The sequence below is a fragment of the Castanea sativa genome, chromosome 11 (genome assembly GCF_040712315.1).
Source record: "Castanea sativa cultivar Marrone di Chiusa Pesio chromosome 11, ASM4071231v1".
NCBI lineage: Eukaryota > Viridiplantae > Streptophyta > Magnoliopsida > Fagales > Fagaceae > Castanea > Castanea sativa.
The window spans coordinates 64,033,935-64,052,912 of record NC_134023.1 but is presented as its reverse complement, the minus strand read 5'-3'; the positions used below and the strand labels follow the sequence as shown (position 1 = coordinate 64,052,912).

At 33.4% G+C, this 18,978-nt stretch overlaps 3 protein-coding genes across 3 annotated transcripts; 1 reads left to right on the top strand and 2 right to left on the bottom strand.

Moving 5' to 3' along the window:
- Positions 1 to 645: 645 nt before the first annotated feature.
- On the top strand, positions 646 to 1,817 carry LOC142616939 (acyl-CoA--sterol O-acyltransferase 1-like). The gene is made up of 2 exons (XM_075789676.1): positions 646 to 1,021; positions 1,072 to 1,817. The coding sequence occupies exons 1-2, from the start codon at positions 646 to 648 to the stop codon at positions 1,815 to 1,817; spliced, it is 1,122 nt and encodes a 373-aa protein (XP_075645791.1).
- A 5,102-nt stretch (positions 1,818 to 6,919) lies between these two features.
- LOC142617603 (structure-specific endonuclease subunit slx1) lies at positions 6,920 to 11,642 on the bottom strand. Its single transcript, XM_075790509.1, has 3 exons — positions 11,382 to 11,642; positions 8,578 to 8,684; positions 6,920 to 7,342 (listed from the first exon to the last, which is right to left on the bottom strand). The coding sequence occupies exons 1-3, from the start codon at positions 11,591 to 11,593 to the stop codon at positions 7,149 to 7,151; spliced, it is 513 nt and encodes a 170-aa protein (XP_075646624.1). The 5' UTR covers positions 11,594 to 11,642; the 3' UTR covers positions 6,920 to 7,148.
- A 772-nt stretch (positions 11,643 to 12,414) lies between these two features.
- LOC142617687 (pheophytinase, chloroplastic) lies at positions 12,415 to 18,017 on the bottom strand. Its single transcript, XM_075790641.1, has 6 exons — positions 17,883 to 18,017; positions 16,321 to 17,088; positions 14,584 to 14,810; positions 14,027 to 14,218; positions 13,774 to 13,930; positions 12,415 to 12,775 (listed from the first exon to the last, which is right to left on the bottom strand). The coding sequence occupies exons 2-6, from the start codon at positions 17,071 to 17,073 to the stop codon at positions 12,536 to 12,538; spliced, it is 1,569 nt and encodes a 522-aa protein (XP_075646756.1). The 5' UTR covers positions 17,074 to 17,088; positions 17,883 to 18,017; the 3' UTR covers positions 12,415 to 12,535.
- Positions 18,018 to 18,978: the final 961 nt, after the last annotated feature.

Sequence of the window (18,978 nt, the reverse complement as noted above, 5' to 3'; positions counted from 1 at the left end):
TTTTGTCTTTATTATTAGAAAATTTATATATTATTGAATCATTGATTTTTTATTAAGCGATTTTTTTGTTGTTGTGATATTGTCTTGTTAAACACTTTAATAATATTATTCAATTTTTGCTAAAAATTAGTTTGATTTGATGAGATAAATTTATTTATAATTTCAAGTTATTTTTATTAACAAAACAAGTTTTATTAAAAACAATTATAATAATTGTGGACAAATTAATAAGAAGTAAAGTTTTACGGGATGAGGTAGGGCTTCGCGGGGCCCCAAGGGGCAGGGATGGGACAAAAAAAATTTCATTGTCTAGGGCGGGACAGGAATGGGGTAAGACAAAACCATGCGGGCGGGAGCGAAGACCTCATCCTTCGAATCCGCCCTGCCCCATTGCCATCCCTAATAACAAGTTTTCTCCCTTTATTTTATGGTCATCATTTTACATGTTCAATCTTTATTAATTGGCCCAAAACAATTTTTTATTCCTTTTAAAGAGAGAAAATCCTTTCCTTTCAATAAGCTGCCTTCATTTATGTACATCAAACATTTTTTTGTGTAGCTCTTGGTCTTGGATCTCATATTCATTTCTTCACCACAAACATTACAAAGATCAAGAACAAGAAGAAAAAGAGATATAGGAGAACAATGGAAGGTGAGATAAACAAGTTCATAAAGGTATGGCTCTCAATCTTGGTATGTCTTTCTTGTTGCTATGCAATTAGTAAGATTGTCTCCAAAGATCTTTCAAGACTCCTTTGTGTTCTTCCATTCGTTTGTCTCTTTATCTTTCTTCCTCTTGACCTTCATTCCATTCATCTTAGAAGCACAACTGCTTTTTTCATTGTTTGGCTTGCTAATTTCAAGCTCTTACTCTTTGCTTTTGGTAGAGGCTCTTTGTGTTCTGACCCATCAATCTCTCTTGGACGCTTTGTTGCTCTTGCTTGCCTTCCCATCAAGATCCAACAAAACACACCCCCCAAAAAAATAAACCCTTCTACATTAAAGTCTCATCTAAATGGCCATAATAAAGAAAACCCACCTCCAAAACCAATTGAGAAACCCAAAATCCACCTATGTCACATCTAAATGGCCAAAACAAAGAAAACCCTACTTCTAAAAAGACCCAAGAAAGGCATGTCTCCCCTCTTAATTATGCCATAAAGGGTATCCTTTTTTCCATTTTGGCACGTTTATATGATTATAATGACTATATGCATCCAAAAGTCATAATGCTTCTTTATTGCTTTCACATATACTTTCTCCTTAAGTTCATCTTAGCCATTGCGGCAACCCTGGCTCGAGCCCTACTAGGAATAGAGCTTGAACCACAGTTCAATGAGCTATACCTCACCACTTCACTACAAGACTTTTGGGGTAGGAGATCGAACCTCATGGTCAACAATATCCTACGCCTTAGTGTATACAATCCCACCCATCACATGGTGACATGTGTCGTTGGCCAGAGGTGGGCTCAACTCTTTGCCACATTTGTGGTTTCGAGGCTCATGCATGAGCTTATGTTCTATTACATGGGGCTCGTCAAACCCTCATGGGAGGTCATATGGTTCTTCCTTTTACATGGTTTGTGTTTGGTCATTGAGATTGTCTTGAAGGAGGTGGTTTTTGCTAGTAGGTTTCGTTTACCTTGGCTGATTTCGGGTCCTTTGACAAATGGATTTGTGATCATTACCTCATTTTGGCTGTTTTTTCCTCCATTCCTCCGGTTTAAGGCTGATGAAAGAGCTTTTGAAAAGTATGCTGCATTAGGCGAGTTTCTTAAGAAAGTCACTTGCACATTTATCAGGTTACATGCATAACACAAAATATGGTACAAAGAATTTTATTTTGCTTCAACATAGATATCTACTACAAACATTTGGCACATACAATATGTTTATGATAAGAGTGATGTTAGTAATAGGTGTTGTGTCAATAACCATAAAAATTAATTCAAATATTCATTTATTATCTTATATCAATAACCATAAAAAGTAATTTAAATATTCATTTATTATCTTTTTGAAGTGACGCCATTTACATTTAGTATCATATTAGTTTGTAGTTTTTTGTTGTTGTGAAACTTATAATCCCTTTACATTTTCCTTTCATAATATTAACATGTGTGTTACACATAGTTTTGTTGCCTATATCTTGGATTGCGAGAGTCATGATGTAGTTGAACAAACAAAGGAAAAATGTGATATTAGTGGTGGGTTCAGATTAGAACTAGTAAGAATTTGCCATATTAGCCGTTTGTAAAACTATTGAAAATATTTTGTGTATGCATTACTCCTTGTTTTATCCTTCGTTTGATATATAGAAGGAGATTTCGCTCCTTGTTATGGTCATTTTTTACTCATGAGTGATATTTGTATTTGTTTCTCAATGAAAAATTTTGTGGATGGTCTGTGTGTGTGTGTGTGTATAAATATATATCCGAAAAAATGTAAGTTAGAATGTCGAAATTTAATTTGACAAGAATATACAATAATAATAGTATTAGTAGGTGACCTTTCACCTTAGATAGAAAATGATTAAATCGGTATTGGTAGTGTGGGGGGTAAAAGCTATTGAATAAACATTTGGGCTTTGGGCCTGATTGGCTGGTATCAGTTTGTTTTTGATCACGGTCTCCAAGCCCACGAGTCTGTCTGCATTATAAAGGTCCAAGGAGCTGTCCGAGGAGGAGTGCATCCTCGGGTATGCCCGGCGATAATCCTGTGGCTTGCTAAGCGGGTTAAAGGCAAAATTCTGGAAATAACTGGTGGGTAAGAGGTCGATCCAAGCACCCTCTAGACGCAAGGATGTTAGAGAAATATCTAAGGAAAAGGCTGCTACCTCCACATTAAAGACCCTGATTTACCTCCCTGGCCGCATTAATAGGGAAATGACCTCTGAAGAATAGAATTCAACCTTTCTGTTATTATTTAAAGACTTCAAGAAGGTGGTGGATGGGACAAGTATCTAAGGGAAAGATTTCTATGACACGTAGATGAACAGTGAAGAGAAAGAAGTATATAAGGAGACGAGAGAGGAAAGAGAGGGGGATCGGCTCCTGAACTAAAAAAGAACTAAGAATTGTAAACTTGGGCATAGAAAGAGAATATATATACAAATCATTCTCAGCTTACGTCCGAGAAGGTCTCTTTGTCATATTTGTTTATCATTTGCACAGATTATGGCACTCTAACCTGCTAATCAAACTTCTAACATCCCGAACCTAGATTTCAAATCTATACTCTACAAATCTTATTGCATAAGGCTCATTGGGCTTGAGCCCAATACTTGTTTTTGGGTCCGGGTACAATCGTGCACTTACAGGTAGAATTTGTCTTCAATACCTTTTCTTCTTGATGGCAAAATGTACGAATTAATGCCCCCCCCCCCTTAAAATCAGGTTTCTATTTATCTATTTTTTTTTATTTTTTATTTAAAAATTTTAATACCTGTTTGTTGTCAATCTAAGGAAGGTAAATTACAAGTCACAACTGGCCAGATTTAATTTATTGTATTAAAATTTCTTTTATTATGTAAAAATATAGTTCTGGCTGGGTAGGTTATTTTTATTTTTAATTATCTTATCTTTTTTGATGATAGGATTTTGACCCTTTTTTTTTTTCCCACCAAGTTTGTCAACTTTTTTGAAAATGATACAAAGAAAGATATCTTTATTTACAATACAAAAGAATCTTTTTTTTTTTTTTTTAAATTTTAAAAATGATGAAAATAGGATTTTGACTTAGTAGGTGGTTATGTGGGGGTGTTGCTATCACAAAAAATTATAACCATAAAGATATGTTCCACGTAGTTTTAGAGAGGAAGAATGTATGAGAAATATCAAGAAAAAAAGTTGCTACTACCACATTAAAGACCCTGCACATACTTCTCTGACCGTATTAATGGAAAAATGACATTTAAATAGTACCAATTAGCCTTACAGCTGTTATTTGAGGACTTCCAGAGGGCGGTGGAGAAAGAAAAAGATCTGAATTATTGATTTGTGCTACACGTGGAAGGAGAAGGGAAGAGGAAGAGTGATGTAAAAGGAAAAAGAGAAGGAAAAAGCAAGGGGAGGGATAGATCTTCTTCAATTGTAATTTATTGTTCAAAGAAAGAAAGGCAATACAAGTCATCCTCGGCTTATGTCTGAGGGGAATTTCTGTTATTCTTATCCATTGATTGTGTAGATAGTGGCATTCTAGCCCGCTTATCTATTGTCAAATATCCATAAAACTTAGGTTTCAAGCCGACGCTCTACAAATTTGATTGTATAAGGCTCTTTAGGTTTGAACCCATCACGCGTTTGGATCCGGGTACAAATTGTGCACTTACATGTTGCTATCACAAATAATTACCGTTTTGCTCAGAAATATTTTTTAGTGCTTACTTAGATTATTTTGAGGAAACGTGAGCAACGGTGGTAAATAAAAAATTAGTAAAGTGGAAAAATTCTTCAACATCTCATAAACAATGTTGGTCAAAAACTCAAAGTCAAGTACCGAGACTTTTTCCCTTTCTGCTAAGAACATTTTCCTCTTTTAATTTCTTGGTCTTATTGAATGATACAAATCATTCACTTGTTGAAAAAAAATAAAATTTTGTGTGATTGTTTCTAAGTTTACTTGAGACAAGTGGTTTGTTGAAAACAAAAATATTATGCAGTTATGTTGAATGCTGAAGGCTAACCAATTCAATCACGACAATTGGTTCGGTCTTTTTCATAGATTTAAGTTGTCAAACTTAGTTTGGAATAAAAATATGTGTCTACTTTGAAGGTGACGGGTTAAGTGTATTAAACCCGTCCGTCACGATGATGATATCATGATGGACCTATGTTTTTTTTATATGGTTAAAAAATTGCTTCTTCTAGAACTAAATCCCGTAAAAATCCATTAAATCTTTTTTGGACCCACAAATCACGTTGAAGGTCACGGATATCAAACATCTGTAATGTTTGCTTCCTCTTTTAGTTGGCAGCAAGAGATGCCTGAATTATATATGAATTATAAATGTTTTTAATAAATAATCAACATTATGACCCACTTGCAGATTACCATCCTAATAGCAAGCTGCTTCATCTACTTGCAATTAACAACAATGGCTAATTGTGTTCAAAATGACTAAATCTAAACATATAATGTTTTTTTTCTTTTATAATTTCTTTTATTTCATAATAAAATTTTGAGTAAAACACATTTTAAATTCTCAGTGTGTTTCAAATTAAATCTCAAACTTTCATAGATGTTTTTACATTAAATCATAGAATTTAGAAAACGTTTTACATTTTTCATTCATGGCATCACCGTCAACTTTGAATTGAAACATTTTTATAACGTAGACTTTTTTTTTTTATATATATATATGAGATAAAATTTCAACTTATAACATCCGCTTTATAATGATTGCTTTGCCATTAAGCCCAGACACCAATTAATTTTTGGTGTAGACGGATTCAAACCCAAAATCTCTTATTTGACGACAACGATTTTAATTAAACCAACTATCACCCACTTTTATAGTTTAGACTTTCATTTGAAACGTCTGAAAATGCTGAATTCAATTTCAGCGCTTACAATTTAAGTAATAAATTTACCCTAAAATTTTGACCCCCATAGTAGAAGTAGCACGCAGATGGCAAATCTGGATATACTCTGCTACCATGTTGGACTTCTTTATTAAACACTTAATTCAACAAACCATTTTCATTTCAAGTTGTTAGAGGGCATGACCATAAACAGAAAGATTAGATTAGCTCTTTCGATGGTCATGGACCATGGTATGGGCAAAGAGAAATTAGTCAGTCAGAATGGGAAAGATAACAATTAAGAACCAACTTGATAAGAATCTGTCAATATTAAATCTGAAGAATTCTTGTAAGGGATTTATTTTTTGGGTGAATTACACCTTACTACCCTAAACTATACCCTATGTTACACTTTGCATTCTTAACTTTTTGAATGCATGTTTTGCACCCTAAACTATGACTTTTGTTACACTTTGCACTTAGATGTTAAGTTTGATATTAACTTGGATGGAAAAGTATGACATTATGTGAAAATACCTAATTACCCTTCTCAATCCATTAAAAACAAATGAAAAATTATACTTTACCACCCTAAATTATATTCCCTATTACACTTTACACTCTAAACTTTGAATTTCCATCTAAGTTAACATAAACTTAATGTCGGAGTGTAAAGTATAAAAAAGATCATAGTTTAGGATGCAAAATGTGTACTCAAAAAATTTATGGTATAAAGTGTAATATGTAGTATAATTTAAGGTGATAAAGTGTAATTTTTTCTTATCTTTTAGGAAAACTGAAAGTGCTACGAATAAAATCATAAAGAAAGGATTGAAATTTTGGCTATGAGGCTCCAAACCAAACTGTCATGAAATAAAGCCAGTTGGAGAGAAACATTTTCCTTGCAATACAGGGTCCTTTGACTTTGGAATTTGGTTTCAGATCTGACAATATGTCATGTCATAATTGCAGTTTTGGAAATTGGTTTCAGTTTTGACAATATGTCATGTCATAACTGCCGTTCAAAACTCGCATTCTATGTTTTGACAACAATGGAGCTAGCAAGATACACGCTATGAGCTCAGAAACATTCCATGTTTTGACTTAAATTGAGCAACCGAGATACAGTGAATATGAGAAAACCACATGAGAGGTGGCATCTCAACATTACTTTCACATTTATGTAAATGCTAAGTCAATGTGTGTGGATTTCACATATATGTAAGAAAAGTGTGACATATGTATAATATACTTTCTAGACATAATAACCACTAAAACATGTCAATTTTACATCTAGTTCAAAGTTTATATGAGGTATGTATGACAGATGACCATTGGAACATTCATTTTTTGTTGTTTCCGCAATACAATACAAAAAGTACTTTGCTCTTTTCTCTCATTATTGAGTACAAGGGAGATGGTACATTTTAGTGATTCACAACTAGACATGGTCATTCTCCCTATTTCAATACAAATAGAATCAAATATACATACAATGATTTTGTGCCACATGCTGTCAATCATGTATAAGTATGACCTCAAATTTTACAAGATTTTTTTTATAGCTTAATATATTAATTTAAATTTATTATAAAAAATTAATTTAAAAAATGACATTTACTTGTCAATGAGGATTCAATTGCCAGTCAATTTCTAGGTGACCACAATCAAGCAAACCTTTAACTCTATCTAGAGCTGCTTGCCTTTTTTGCAATAATAGAAGTGAGCTCTCATCTAAGTGTTTTGGCATGTCGTCATTTGCCTTTTTACGTGGCAATTTCTTCGAAACATTTTTCCATTTTGATTCAAACTCACAAGCTACAAAAACAATTGAGAAAAAGGAGAATCAGATGCAACAACCCCAAACAATATTTTATCATTGACCAAATATGTAGCAATATTTCAATTCAAGATGCAGTATGATAAGCTAGAAAGGATACAAATTTTATTGGCAGGGTTTATATACAAATATGATAGCTCCAATCGGTTTATCATACAATTATACACAAATATGATAGTAACACAGAAAGAGGATTATATGTCAATTAAACAAGACTAAATTATGACTAAATAAAGATATTTGACCCAAAATAAATAAAGGACATCATAATAACTAAATGACAATAATCATTATTCAGTCACGTGAAATTGATAAAGGGCCTGTGAATTCTAGCAAAGGTTATGAAAACAATTGTCTGACAAATCATAGCAGGTTAATTAGCTATACACAATATGCCAAACAAAACTTTACGGCTTCTTAGCAGAAACTGTCAACAAGTGTTCATAAGCTAGTGTGGAAATACGGCCACCCCCTAATGTAACAATAATGTGAAGAAGTAAAAGACTGCAATTTTTGTGCTCAGTGAAGAATTTATTGTCATTAAGAACATAAATTACAGAATTGTCTAGTCAAGTTGAAAACACTATCATATTTCACAACAATTCAAATTAGAGTGACTCAGAAAACAGATAGCAAATCATAAAGAAAGCCAATACTTGATACAAAGAAGAGGTGATATATGTATGGGTAGAGATCATCTACAGTTAGTCACTTTGCAGTTTATGCAATTAGCAAAATCATTAAACCATGTGAAAGTAATTACATGGCATTTACCTACTATAATCGGCTTTCTGCCTCTTTCATCAAATGACTATAATCCAAGCATCATTTCAATGTAATTTCCAAAAACAAAAACCCAAAAAAAAAAAAAAAAAAAATTTAAGCAGAACATTTCTGAAGTAAACCAGAAATGAGCAACAAAAGATAGGTATATTCTAGAATTACGTATGAAATTTTTCATGTCGACATAGTTTCCAAACTCATAGAATTGCATATTATTTGAGCTGATGATAATAAGCATTCCAGGAAAATGCAGCTATTAAGAAGCAATACTAGGACCAAAAGAAATTGAAAATTTTTCAATATTCTTATAAAATTTTTACAAATATGATACAGCATAAGCTCATAGGATGTTATCTATATTCTATAGTAAACGTTAAGAGAAAACAAAAGAAAAGCACATGGTATTCAAATCTCAAAAATTAGAACATACCTTCACTTTGGTCTTTAAAACCTTGGATAATGCATGCACATACCCATGGCCTTCCTGAACGAGATGCTTTTGCACCACCTTTAAGTTCACCATTATGTTGTTTCAGTCTACACAGAAGGTTCCAATTTGTCAAAATGAATATTAATTAGACTTGTCTAATTATGAAGAATACTGTTCCTTGTACTCTAGCTTCTATGAACAATAGGAAGAGCCCACAGGCCAAAAATTTATATTTAAGACAAGAATACACTGTGACAAATATGTTAATATCATTACTGAAATCCAGTAGAACCATCAATACAAGCTAGACTAGGCCCTCAAACAGTTAAAAGGAGGCAAAATTTGCAGGTACCTAGTGTGATTGAAAAGTAAAACCTTTGCAGTTTGTGTGTGTGTGAGTGCTTAATGCACAACATCTGTAATCAATCATTTACACTTACCCCCCACAACCCCCTCCCCCCCCCCCTTTTTTCCCTTTTTCTTTTCCAAATTCTTTTGTTCTTCATTTTTTGCCTTAATATTATAGAAAGTGCCAAAGGGAACACTAATTGCATATGCAGGAGGTATACAAAGTCATGATTGTTGGAAAGCAGGCAAGCTCCAACTCTTGCAGGAAAAAAGAAATCCTATAAATCAAGTAAAGCAGCAGTAATGGGTACAGCCATCCCACAAGGGAGGCACAAGAAGTCTTTGAGGAAGGTGACTCCAATTGGTGTAGGGGCCACTCAATCCCTCCAAAACTCGTTTCCTTCCAAATATTTCTCATCAAACACAAAGGCTCATTACTTTCCAAGCTAACCTTCTTCTTTTGCCACCAAAACGACCATGCGAACTCTACAATGAAATACCCAATTGAAAGCAATCAAAGTAAAAGACCAGAATCCTCTGCACAGCATACTGTGAAAAGAAGAAGATGATCCTCTGATTCCCAATACCTTTTGCATATATAGCACAAATCAATTGAATAAACTTATCTTCTGGAAGGATTTTCCAAAGGCTTGCTGTACAAACAAAGAAGCGACTCTTGCGGGCATGAGTACAGTGGATCTCCAACCACAAAAATTTCCTATTTCACTGTTCTATAACAATTCAAACTTCTGCTACTAGTGTACTTGTCAATCCAACTTATTCTCACAATCCCCCGCACCTTGTCTCTAAACTTTGTCGTCCCTTCAGCAATAGTAAAACTAACACCTATTTTCTCAATATAAGCTAGCTTTTCAGGAACCTTTTGCGAATGTTTTGCAAACATGCTTATCAATGGAATCACCAAATCACCCAATGAGAAAAGCGAATAAATATTTCTATAAATAATTTTTGGGAAAAATCTCGTAGAAATCTCAGATGCTCCCTATTACAATTTTCTGGAACATTTTTAAATGATTCTAACAAGTTATTTCCAATATACCCAGACCCAGTAGAATGTTAAATGCTTAAACTAATAACAAACAGAAAAAGTATCCTTCTTTTACTTCTCCTCTTCAAAAAACACATTACTTTACCCCATCTATCCTATTTTTCTTTTAAACTCAGATTATCAAGATTTTCTCCTCAACTCACTCACCTACTCCAAATTCTGGTGCCAAATAATTCAAGATGTGCTGTGCCAAACCAACATATTTAACCACAAAATATAATTGAATTCAGGATTTAGATAATTCAGTCACCAATTACAGGTGACAAAATTATGCAAGATCTCAGATGAGTCATAACCAAATAACCCAATGGGGACATACAAAAATGCTAATTGCCTAAGTTAGTTCAATTTAACACAGCAAATACCTATTATACTATTTTAGAGAGCCATAAAAAGAAGAACAACTAAACAAAACATATTTAGATGCTCTTTTATCCAATCAAATATATAAAAACCAACCCATTTCCGCGAAAGGACTGAGCAAATTAAGATTAACCCAGACAAGAACTTTCACCAGATTCATCAAGTAACCCATTATACCATATTAGAGAGAGCTATAACGTGAAATATAAAACTGAAAACATTTATAACCCATTTGCAAAAAAGGACTAAACAAATTAAAAATGGCCCAGAACTTTCAACTGATTTACCGTATACCCCATTTTGCCAAATTGGCAAGCCTACCGAGAATTACAAAACTGAACACAATTGCATACTCTTCTATCCAATCAAACATATTCCAAACAATCCATTTGAGCATAAGAACCAGTAAATTAAAATTGGCCCAGTCAACAGATTTACCATATACCCCATTACACCATATTGGCAAGCCATACCGAGAATTACAAAACTAAACACATTTGCATGTTCTTATATCCAATCAAATAAAATAAAATAAAAACCATTTAAGCATAAGAACTAAACAAATTAAGATTGACCCAGATAAGAACTTCCAACAGATTTACCAAATACCCCATTATGCCATATTGGCAAGCCACACCAAGAATTACAAAACTAAACACATTTGCATGCTCTTATATCCAATCAAACATACATATTGGGAAAAAAAAAACCCCATTTGAGCATAAGAACTAAACAAACTAAGATTGACCCAGATAAAAACTTTCAACAGATTTACCAAATACCCCATTATGCCATATAGGCAAGCCACACCAAGAATTACAAAACTAAACACATTTGCATACTTTTATATCCAATCAAACATATATATTGGGAAAGAAAAAAAAAAAAAAACCCCATTTGAGCATAAGAACTAAACAAACTAAGATCGACCCAGATAACAACTTTCAACAGATTTATCAAATAACCCTTCAAAATAAACAATTTTTTTTTTTCCTCTTGAACAAACATGAATCAGTGAAAGTACCGGCGAGAAAAATCGGTGGTGACGCCAACGTAGGTTTTGATGGGGGTGTTGGTGGAGAGAATGAGATAGACCGACCATGATCTTGAGCTCAATCTAACTTGTGATGTTTTTTGTGTTGTTGATGATGATGATGATGAGGATGGGCATGGTTTTGAAGGATTAGGGTTAGGGATTTTGACAGAGCGAAATGTCTTGGATAGCAGCCTTACCATATTGGGCAATTTGTTTTCTTTGGAAAGTTTGTAAATTTTTGAATTTTCCCATTATATATTTGTGTCCAGAGAGTCGTTAGGTATTTAGTTCACAATTTCAGCGGGTACAATTTTGACCTGTTTGTTTTTGGTAACGGCAAAATCTAGGCTCAGCAGTACTTTGTGGAAGGTAAAAAAGCGAATGATTTTATTGACTAGTATGTAAAATTAATATTATTATTTTTAATTAGATTTAATAATTTTATTATTACTATTTATTTTTATATTTTAACAATTGAAAAAATAATTTAAATCATAAATATTTCTATTAAAAAGTGAAAACGCTAAAAGTTGAACTATAAAATTGACGAGCGTTTTTATGGCTATTGAAAACGCTACATAAAGCTCTTGACATAAAAAGTTTCTTTGATCAATGTTACTACATTGCATGTTGGTGTAAAAGTCACAATCAAATGAATGTGTCAAGATTGCTTAGGTGGTGACGGGTGAGTAAAGATTTGTTTAGCTAACTTATTTTTAGCTTTAATTGGCTTGTATAATTTTTTAAAACTTTGCTTATTTTTTTTAAGTACAACTATATTTTTATCCATCTAAGCAAATTAAACCAAAGAAAATAAGCTAACTCAAACACATAAATGTCTAAACTTAATATTCTAGTAGTACAATGATACTGGTTGACTTCATTTTAACTCCGTCCTATGCTGCTAGCCTGCTACATCAGTTTTTAAAGTTATTTCTATACATCAATGTCTTAACCAAAAATCAACCATCTTTAGAAGTTTAGGCTTTTGTGGAGAGTTGTTTTTGATAGAAAACAAGTATTGAAGTTAAAAGAATATGGATATACATTAATTGATTCCTTTAATACACCAGTATATGACAAACATGTTACATTTATAGATATACATTATGCTTAAAACAAAGACAAAGTTGGTGCCAGTATCAAGATTTGAGATCTGTATTCCCAAATTGAGATTTGATGTAAGAGCTTATCCTGTTCCAAAGAGAGAACTTAGAGCCAAAGAAATGCACACTCAATGATTTTCTTGATCCATCTCTCACAAATTCCAACTCCCTAGCAATGCTGTAGTCAATACTTTCACCATCATCAAGAAGGGGTAATGCAATTGAACCCTGTGTCTCCAGGTTTTTGATCCACCCACGTAGTAAATAATTCACAACCTGTGTGACAACAACAGTTAATGATCCAAGTACTACAATAGAAAAGGAAATAAAGCTAACCAAGGTCAACTATTTATGGCCTTTGCAGCAAATGAATCGCAATTAAACCTTCCGAACAAGTGAATACAAGTTTGATTGTAAACACCAAATTAATGAATTTTTATCCTGTAAGATCCTTCTTTCCACAAGTAATAAGTGGCATCATTGTGTCATCTCTGAAACATAAAACAACGTCCACTTTCTTTTTTCTTTTTCCCCATTGGCATCTACCAAAACCAACTGGAGAAATGAGACTGGACAAGCATTATTTTCAGAATTTCTTTAAGTTTGTGGATAATCATTCCAAGGAAAGAAAAGAAGAAAAATAATGCTTGAGGACCAAAGGAAGCCAAACCATGTTGGTCCACTGAGGGACATCATGATGCAAGAAGGCCCTAGCTCATTGAGACTATTATTTGGGCGCATTGGCATTCCTTGCTCTACATTCTTCATATGAACTAAAGTGTCAAATGTGGGAAATATTAAGTGCAATCAAATATCATGTTCAACATTAATCAAGATAAGATACATGCTGATTTGTAGAAAAAAAATTCCCATGGTTTTATGGGTAGTGTAGAGAATCATAACATGGAGTGCTGTAATAATGTGATTTTAATACACCAAAATATCTTATTCCAATCTTTTCAGGATTAGGATTTTATTTGATTTGAAGCTAATGTATAATTTCATAGTGTAATAAATTCAAAGTTGACTTTTTAAAAAGTTTTTGTAGCTTTTATATGAACCATGTTTTTTTTTTTTTTTTTTTTGATGAACTATATGAACCATGCTTTAGGTTTATTGAAAGATTTAAAAAAAATCAAGCCTATTATTCAATAAAAATTTATGTTTTAGTTTTTATTTTCCTTTACCACAATTTTGATTTCTGCAATGTGAGTATATTTCTTTAAAAACATTATCTAAGAACACCCTAAACTAGTGAGTGCCAAACTACATACCTCAGGAACTTCATCATGAGGGCAGTGACCAGCTGGGCTGATCTCATAATATGGAGCTTCAGGGACCTGCCGTTTCACCTGAAGTCCCCAAACAGGTGTCACCCAGGGGTCTTCTTTTCCGTACATGAGACAGATTGGTACATTGTTCATTTTACACCTACAAATGAAAATGAACTGGAAATCCCTAACTTGGACCAAGAAAAAGAAAGAAGACACAAGAAATATTTGTAGCAGTTGAGCATAGGTAACCCACCTAGATAAAGCATCCCCAAAAGATAATTGCCCCCGAGGAGCAAACATAATTGAGGCAAATGATGCAGCGGCAGCTGGATGCTGTGTTGTCTCAAGTATACGAGAAAATACTTTGTCAACCTTTGTTGTATGATCTGCGTAAACTTGCCTGAGTATCTCTGCAATACTTCTAGGATCACTCATTTTCTGCCAACTGAAATAACATGTTGAAATTTGAAATACTGTTACTCTATAGACATTGGAAACAGATAAGAGTAACTGAAGCAGCTTTTCCTCCTACAACTTAAGTATAGGACCTAACCATTTTAAGAATGTATTAACAGTTCAAGCTCAAGTGATTTAAACAAAAAACCATAACTTTCTGCTCTCCAAGCCTAAACTTCAACTTTTGTGAAGAACTTTTATTAAATAATAACATTCCCATGTACAGATGGTTACTGATCTTATATGCGATGCACTGGTGCTCATAGGTTTAAGACATGGCAAGCTGACTTGGAAATACAGGAACATATATCCAAAAATGGACACCATAGGATGTAAAAGATCAGTTAAACTTACACGAATTCTGTGAGCTTCCTCACATTGGAAGGCAGAGGAAATGTTCCAGACAATGGAAATATTTTCGCTAGTCTAGGAGATGTTATTGGGTTAGGCAGAAATCCCCAGAAAGGAGTTGCATTAAGCAATGTAACACCTTTCACCAAATGAGGGTTGGATGCTGCAAAGTATAGAGCCACGTATCCTCCTAGTGAGTTCCCAACGACATAGACTGGTTCACCAATGACCTGAAAGAAAAATGATTGATTTATTTCCCTGTTTTCTACTAACTTGAACATATCATTAATCTGAAATCTAGGAGATCAATTTGATTAAAGATTAAAGATCCTGAAGCTACTTTAGCTGAAATAACAACAAAGATCCACTCTCAACCATGATTCCTTTATGGTTATCAAAGGATGATTGTCATGAAATTTTGGTAATAGATAGATGGTGAAGGATGTCATTGTCTTCCTGCTGCCCACAAAAACAATATAGAGACTAACATATTAATGAGAAAAATAATTAATTGAATGTTATACCTTTGTATGTTATGTTAATTGTTACTGAGATTCAACCAAAGGAAAAGCCTAACATCAGAGGAGGATAATTCCTCTTTTGCATTAATTAGTAGTCATTCACTCAACTTCCAAAATGTGCAGCTCTTACACTTGAGAGCAGTCCTGACATACTGACATCTGTACGCTTTTTGCTAGCCACTTCATTAAAAAGGGAAGGATATAAGATTATTTTTCACAAGAAGTATGGCTACCATCAGAATAATCCATTGTTTCTAAAAGTCTATGAAACCACAAAATGAACCATGCCAATTCACTATGTGACAGAAGTAAAAAAGTGGCATTCATGATTAAATATGCTGACAGTGGTAGAGGCAGAGGGATTTCAGTGTCAATGAGTGCAATGGAAATGGTGGCCATGGTTGATGTGGTTGACTGAAGCAGATGCAGCCTTAGTAGAGCAATGGTGTAGCAGATGGGGTGGTACTTGGTAGTGTCATCACAGTGGTAGCTGCAGGTTGTAGCATTACCGATGGTGGCAGATGTGATGCTGGAATTAATGGCAGAATTACCAGCCACAAGGTTGGAGTGCTTGTAGTGATAAGTGGTGTACTGGAAATAGTAAAGTTAGTGAATGTGTTTGCAAGCACCCACAATGCTAATATTGGAGGTGTGGATGATAGATGTTGTGGGTTGAGTAATAGTGTTGGATCTGGTAACAAATATACTTCCATGGGAGTAACACTTTTCCAGTTGGCTTCAATATCTTTGTTTATGGGGTGGCAAAGAAAAGGTTAAAAACCCATTCCCATAATGATTTAAAGCTAACATCCAACTTTACAAAAAATTTAGTAGGTGTCATTCACCAAATCTTCACTCCAGACAGAACAGTGTTTTGTTAAGATTGTCTAGGAACATAATACTTTTTGCAAAAATATAACTATACAAACTTAATCCATGCTTGGTGCCAAAGTGGTATATTGGTGTGTGAGGTGCATGATTTTAAATTCAGCGTGAACTTCCCTGATCAAAGTGAAAATAGCCTAAACAGTATGCTCCAAACAAAAAAGTTCACATCTAATACATGCCAATCTAATACATATAATACATACCAATCTTATGTGCAGATGCAATTATACATAGTAGAAGTGAGTATTAACTTTAATGAAACATGCCAATTTAATAGCTATGCTACCATTACAGAAAGGAAATAGAGGAAAATTGCAGAGCTATTGGCTACCTCTTCTATGAAATATCGAACTTGATCCTGCCACAAATCAATAGAGTAAACAAGCTCACTTGCCCACGGTTCAGCTTCATCTCCAAAGCCCCAAGCGGAATCTTTCCTCTCCAATGTATCTCCTTCACTAGAATCAGGAGTAGGATTTTCCGATGGCAATGACATGCCTTGCCCAAGAAAATCAATTGCCCAAACTCTATAATCACGTCCTAAATCCTTCAGTTGTTTCTCGTAATGAAAAGAACCAACACCAAAACCAGGAAGAAAGAGCACTGGTGGGGAAGTCACATTTTCACACCCTGATTTCTCATAATGTACCTTGAACTTGGGCTTCCATTCCCAAAAGCAACTACTGACTGCAGCACTAGATTCACCATTAGATTCATCTGGCATGCCTGGAATTACAACCTTAGTTTCTGACTCTCCCGGTTTTGAAATATCCCTTGCATCCTCTTTCCCATCAATCACATAACCATCATAGCTTCCACTCGAGACCTTTAAATCAACATTTCTAAAGCCCCCAAGGGTACTTGATGACCTAAAATTGCCCTGGTGACTGTTTTGCTTTAAGAGAGACTGATCTATATTGTACAATCTAAAGGAACCACATCTGGAATTAATTTTAGTGCACTTAAATTTATGTTTTCTAAAAGTAAGCTTTGACTGATGCAAATCTGAACTTTTCAAAACCAATTCCAACCTTAAATTTACTACATGTGAGCAAGGCGCACCACTGTATGAGAGAATATCCATACCCAGAAACTGTGCCTGAGACAAAGCAAATGATTTAGCAACAATCCAACTTTATCATCTGTTTGGTAGCAGAGAAAAAATAGGGATATAAATGATGTGATTTTGAATTACAAAGTTTTAAGTTATTTTCATTTTCAATATGAAAAAATCTAAGGCTTCAAAATTTGAGAGGAAACATTATAAACAGATAGTATTATTAAAAACTATTCTTAGTCCTGGGAATAACTTGCACCAAACTACAGCTTATAAACTGATTTAACAAAAAATCTAACATAAAAATTTTCTTAAAACTATTTCCTACTTAATTTTACTACAGAAAACTCCAAAATTTCTAAAGCCAGAAAATTCTAATGGCCCTGAATTGGAGCTCTCTTTAAGCATATAAATACTAAACTCAGAAAGAAAAGCAACATACAATCTTAATCCAATCTTGCATGTTCTCTGAGTTTTCCAAACTTTTAATAAATCAACACTAGTAAGCCTAAAACAGCATTACTGGTTCAGTAGAGTGGCAACCCATTACTTCCAAAGACCCATATCGATGAAATCACACTCAATAAAATATTGACACCCTTTTTTCCATCACTTTCTTGCAAATCAAACAAAGCTTAAAGCAACGAAGAAAATTCATAAACAGAACTAACAAATTCAATTTCTAAGCCATGCTGAACTTATGTATATCTAAAAATCAAAGTTTGCATTAAAAAATCACAAACAGTAACTCTTGTTAACAAATCAAACAGACCCATCAGAAAGGAAAAAAAAATTTAAAGTTTTAGCAAATAAAGATTGAAAGTTTCTATTTTTACCTTTAGTTTCCTGGGAGAAGTGGCATTAAAATTTGATACTTTAGTTTAGAGTGGAATTCAGAGCTATACAAGTATTTAGGAGATTCTGAGAAGATCTAGAAAGAGGAGAGAGAAATTCAGTTGCTTAAAAGTAACAACTTCCTTTTATAGCCAAGAAAATCCCAACTTTCTAATATTGTTTTTGATTTTTTTCTTTTTGTGAATTTTAATTATCAAAAAATAACCTCAAAAACAAAAATAAATTAATAAATCCAGGCTTGCTGTGAAGTGCTTGTACCTTGCTGTGTTTTGCTTGTACTTGAAATTATTAAAGCAATTTTCTTTTTTTCCGTTGGTCCCCATTGTTAGGTTGGGGTGGGGTTCTAGGATAAGTCATGTCCCTGATTTTTTGTTTTTAAATGAAAACTACAAATTTGGAATTTTCCTTTTTTGATAAATGATCATATAATTCCAAATAATAAACACAAAGAAATCTTTCTTTTTTTTTTTAAGAAAAAAAAAAAAGAAATTTTCTGTGTGTGCAAACGAGAGACAATAATTAGAATCCATTATCCACTTACGTTGTTTTTTGCTTGATTCCTAGAATAACTAGCAAAGCATTTATACGTGTTTGAGATTCTTTTTCATACTGATAATACTTTTTTAAAAAAATGATATTATACTTGGATTTGAGGATTATTTTGGCAAAAGCAAATTTGGATATTTCATACAGCTATAAACAAATATATATATATATATATATATATATATTATACAAGTTAGAATTCTATTCTAGCCTAATCTAAGTACATACGTGTGTGAAACTCTTTTCTAGAGACTTGAACCCGATCATTGCCCCAACACTGTACAATTAAGAGGAGTAAAAATAATAAGTGCAAACAATTCCTTTCATGCAAGGGTTCAAGTCTCCAGGAGAGAGCATCACACACATATATACTTAGATTAGGCTAGAGTAGAATTCTATCTTTTTTTTTTTTTTTAAATTATTAGCATCATATAATATCAATATAAATTATTTTTTTAAAATTAATATCTTGATTTATGTAAACAAACTTCCAATTTACATTTTGATTAATACTAAATTGATTTGTAACTG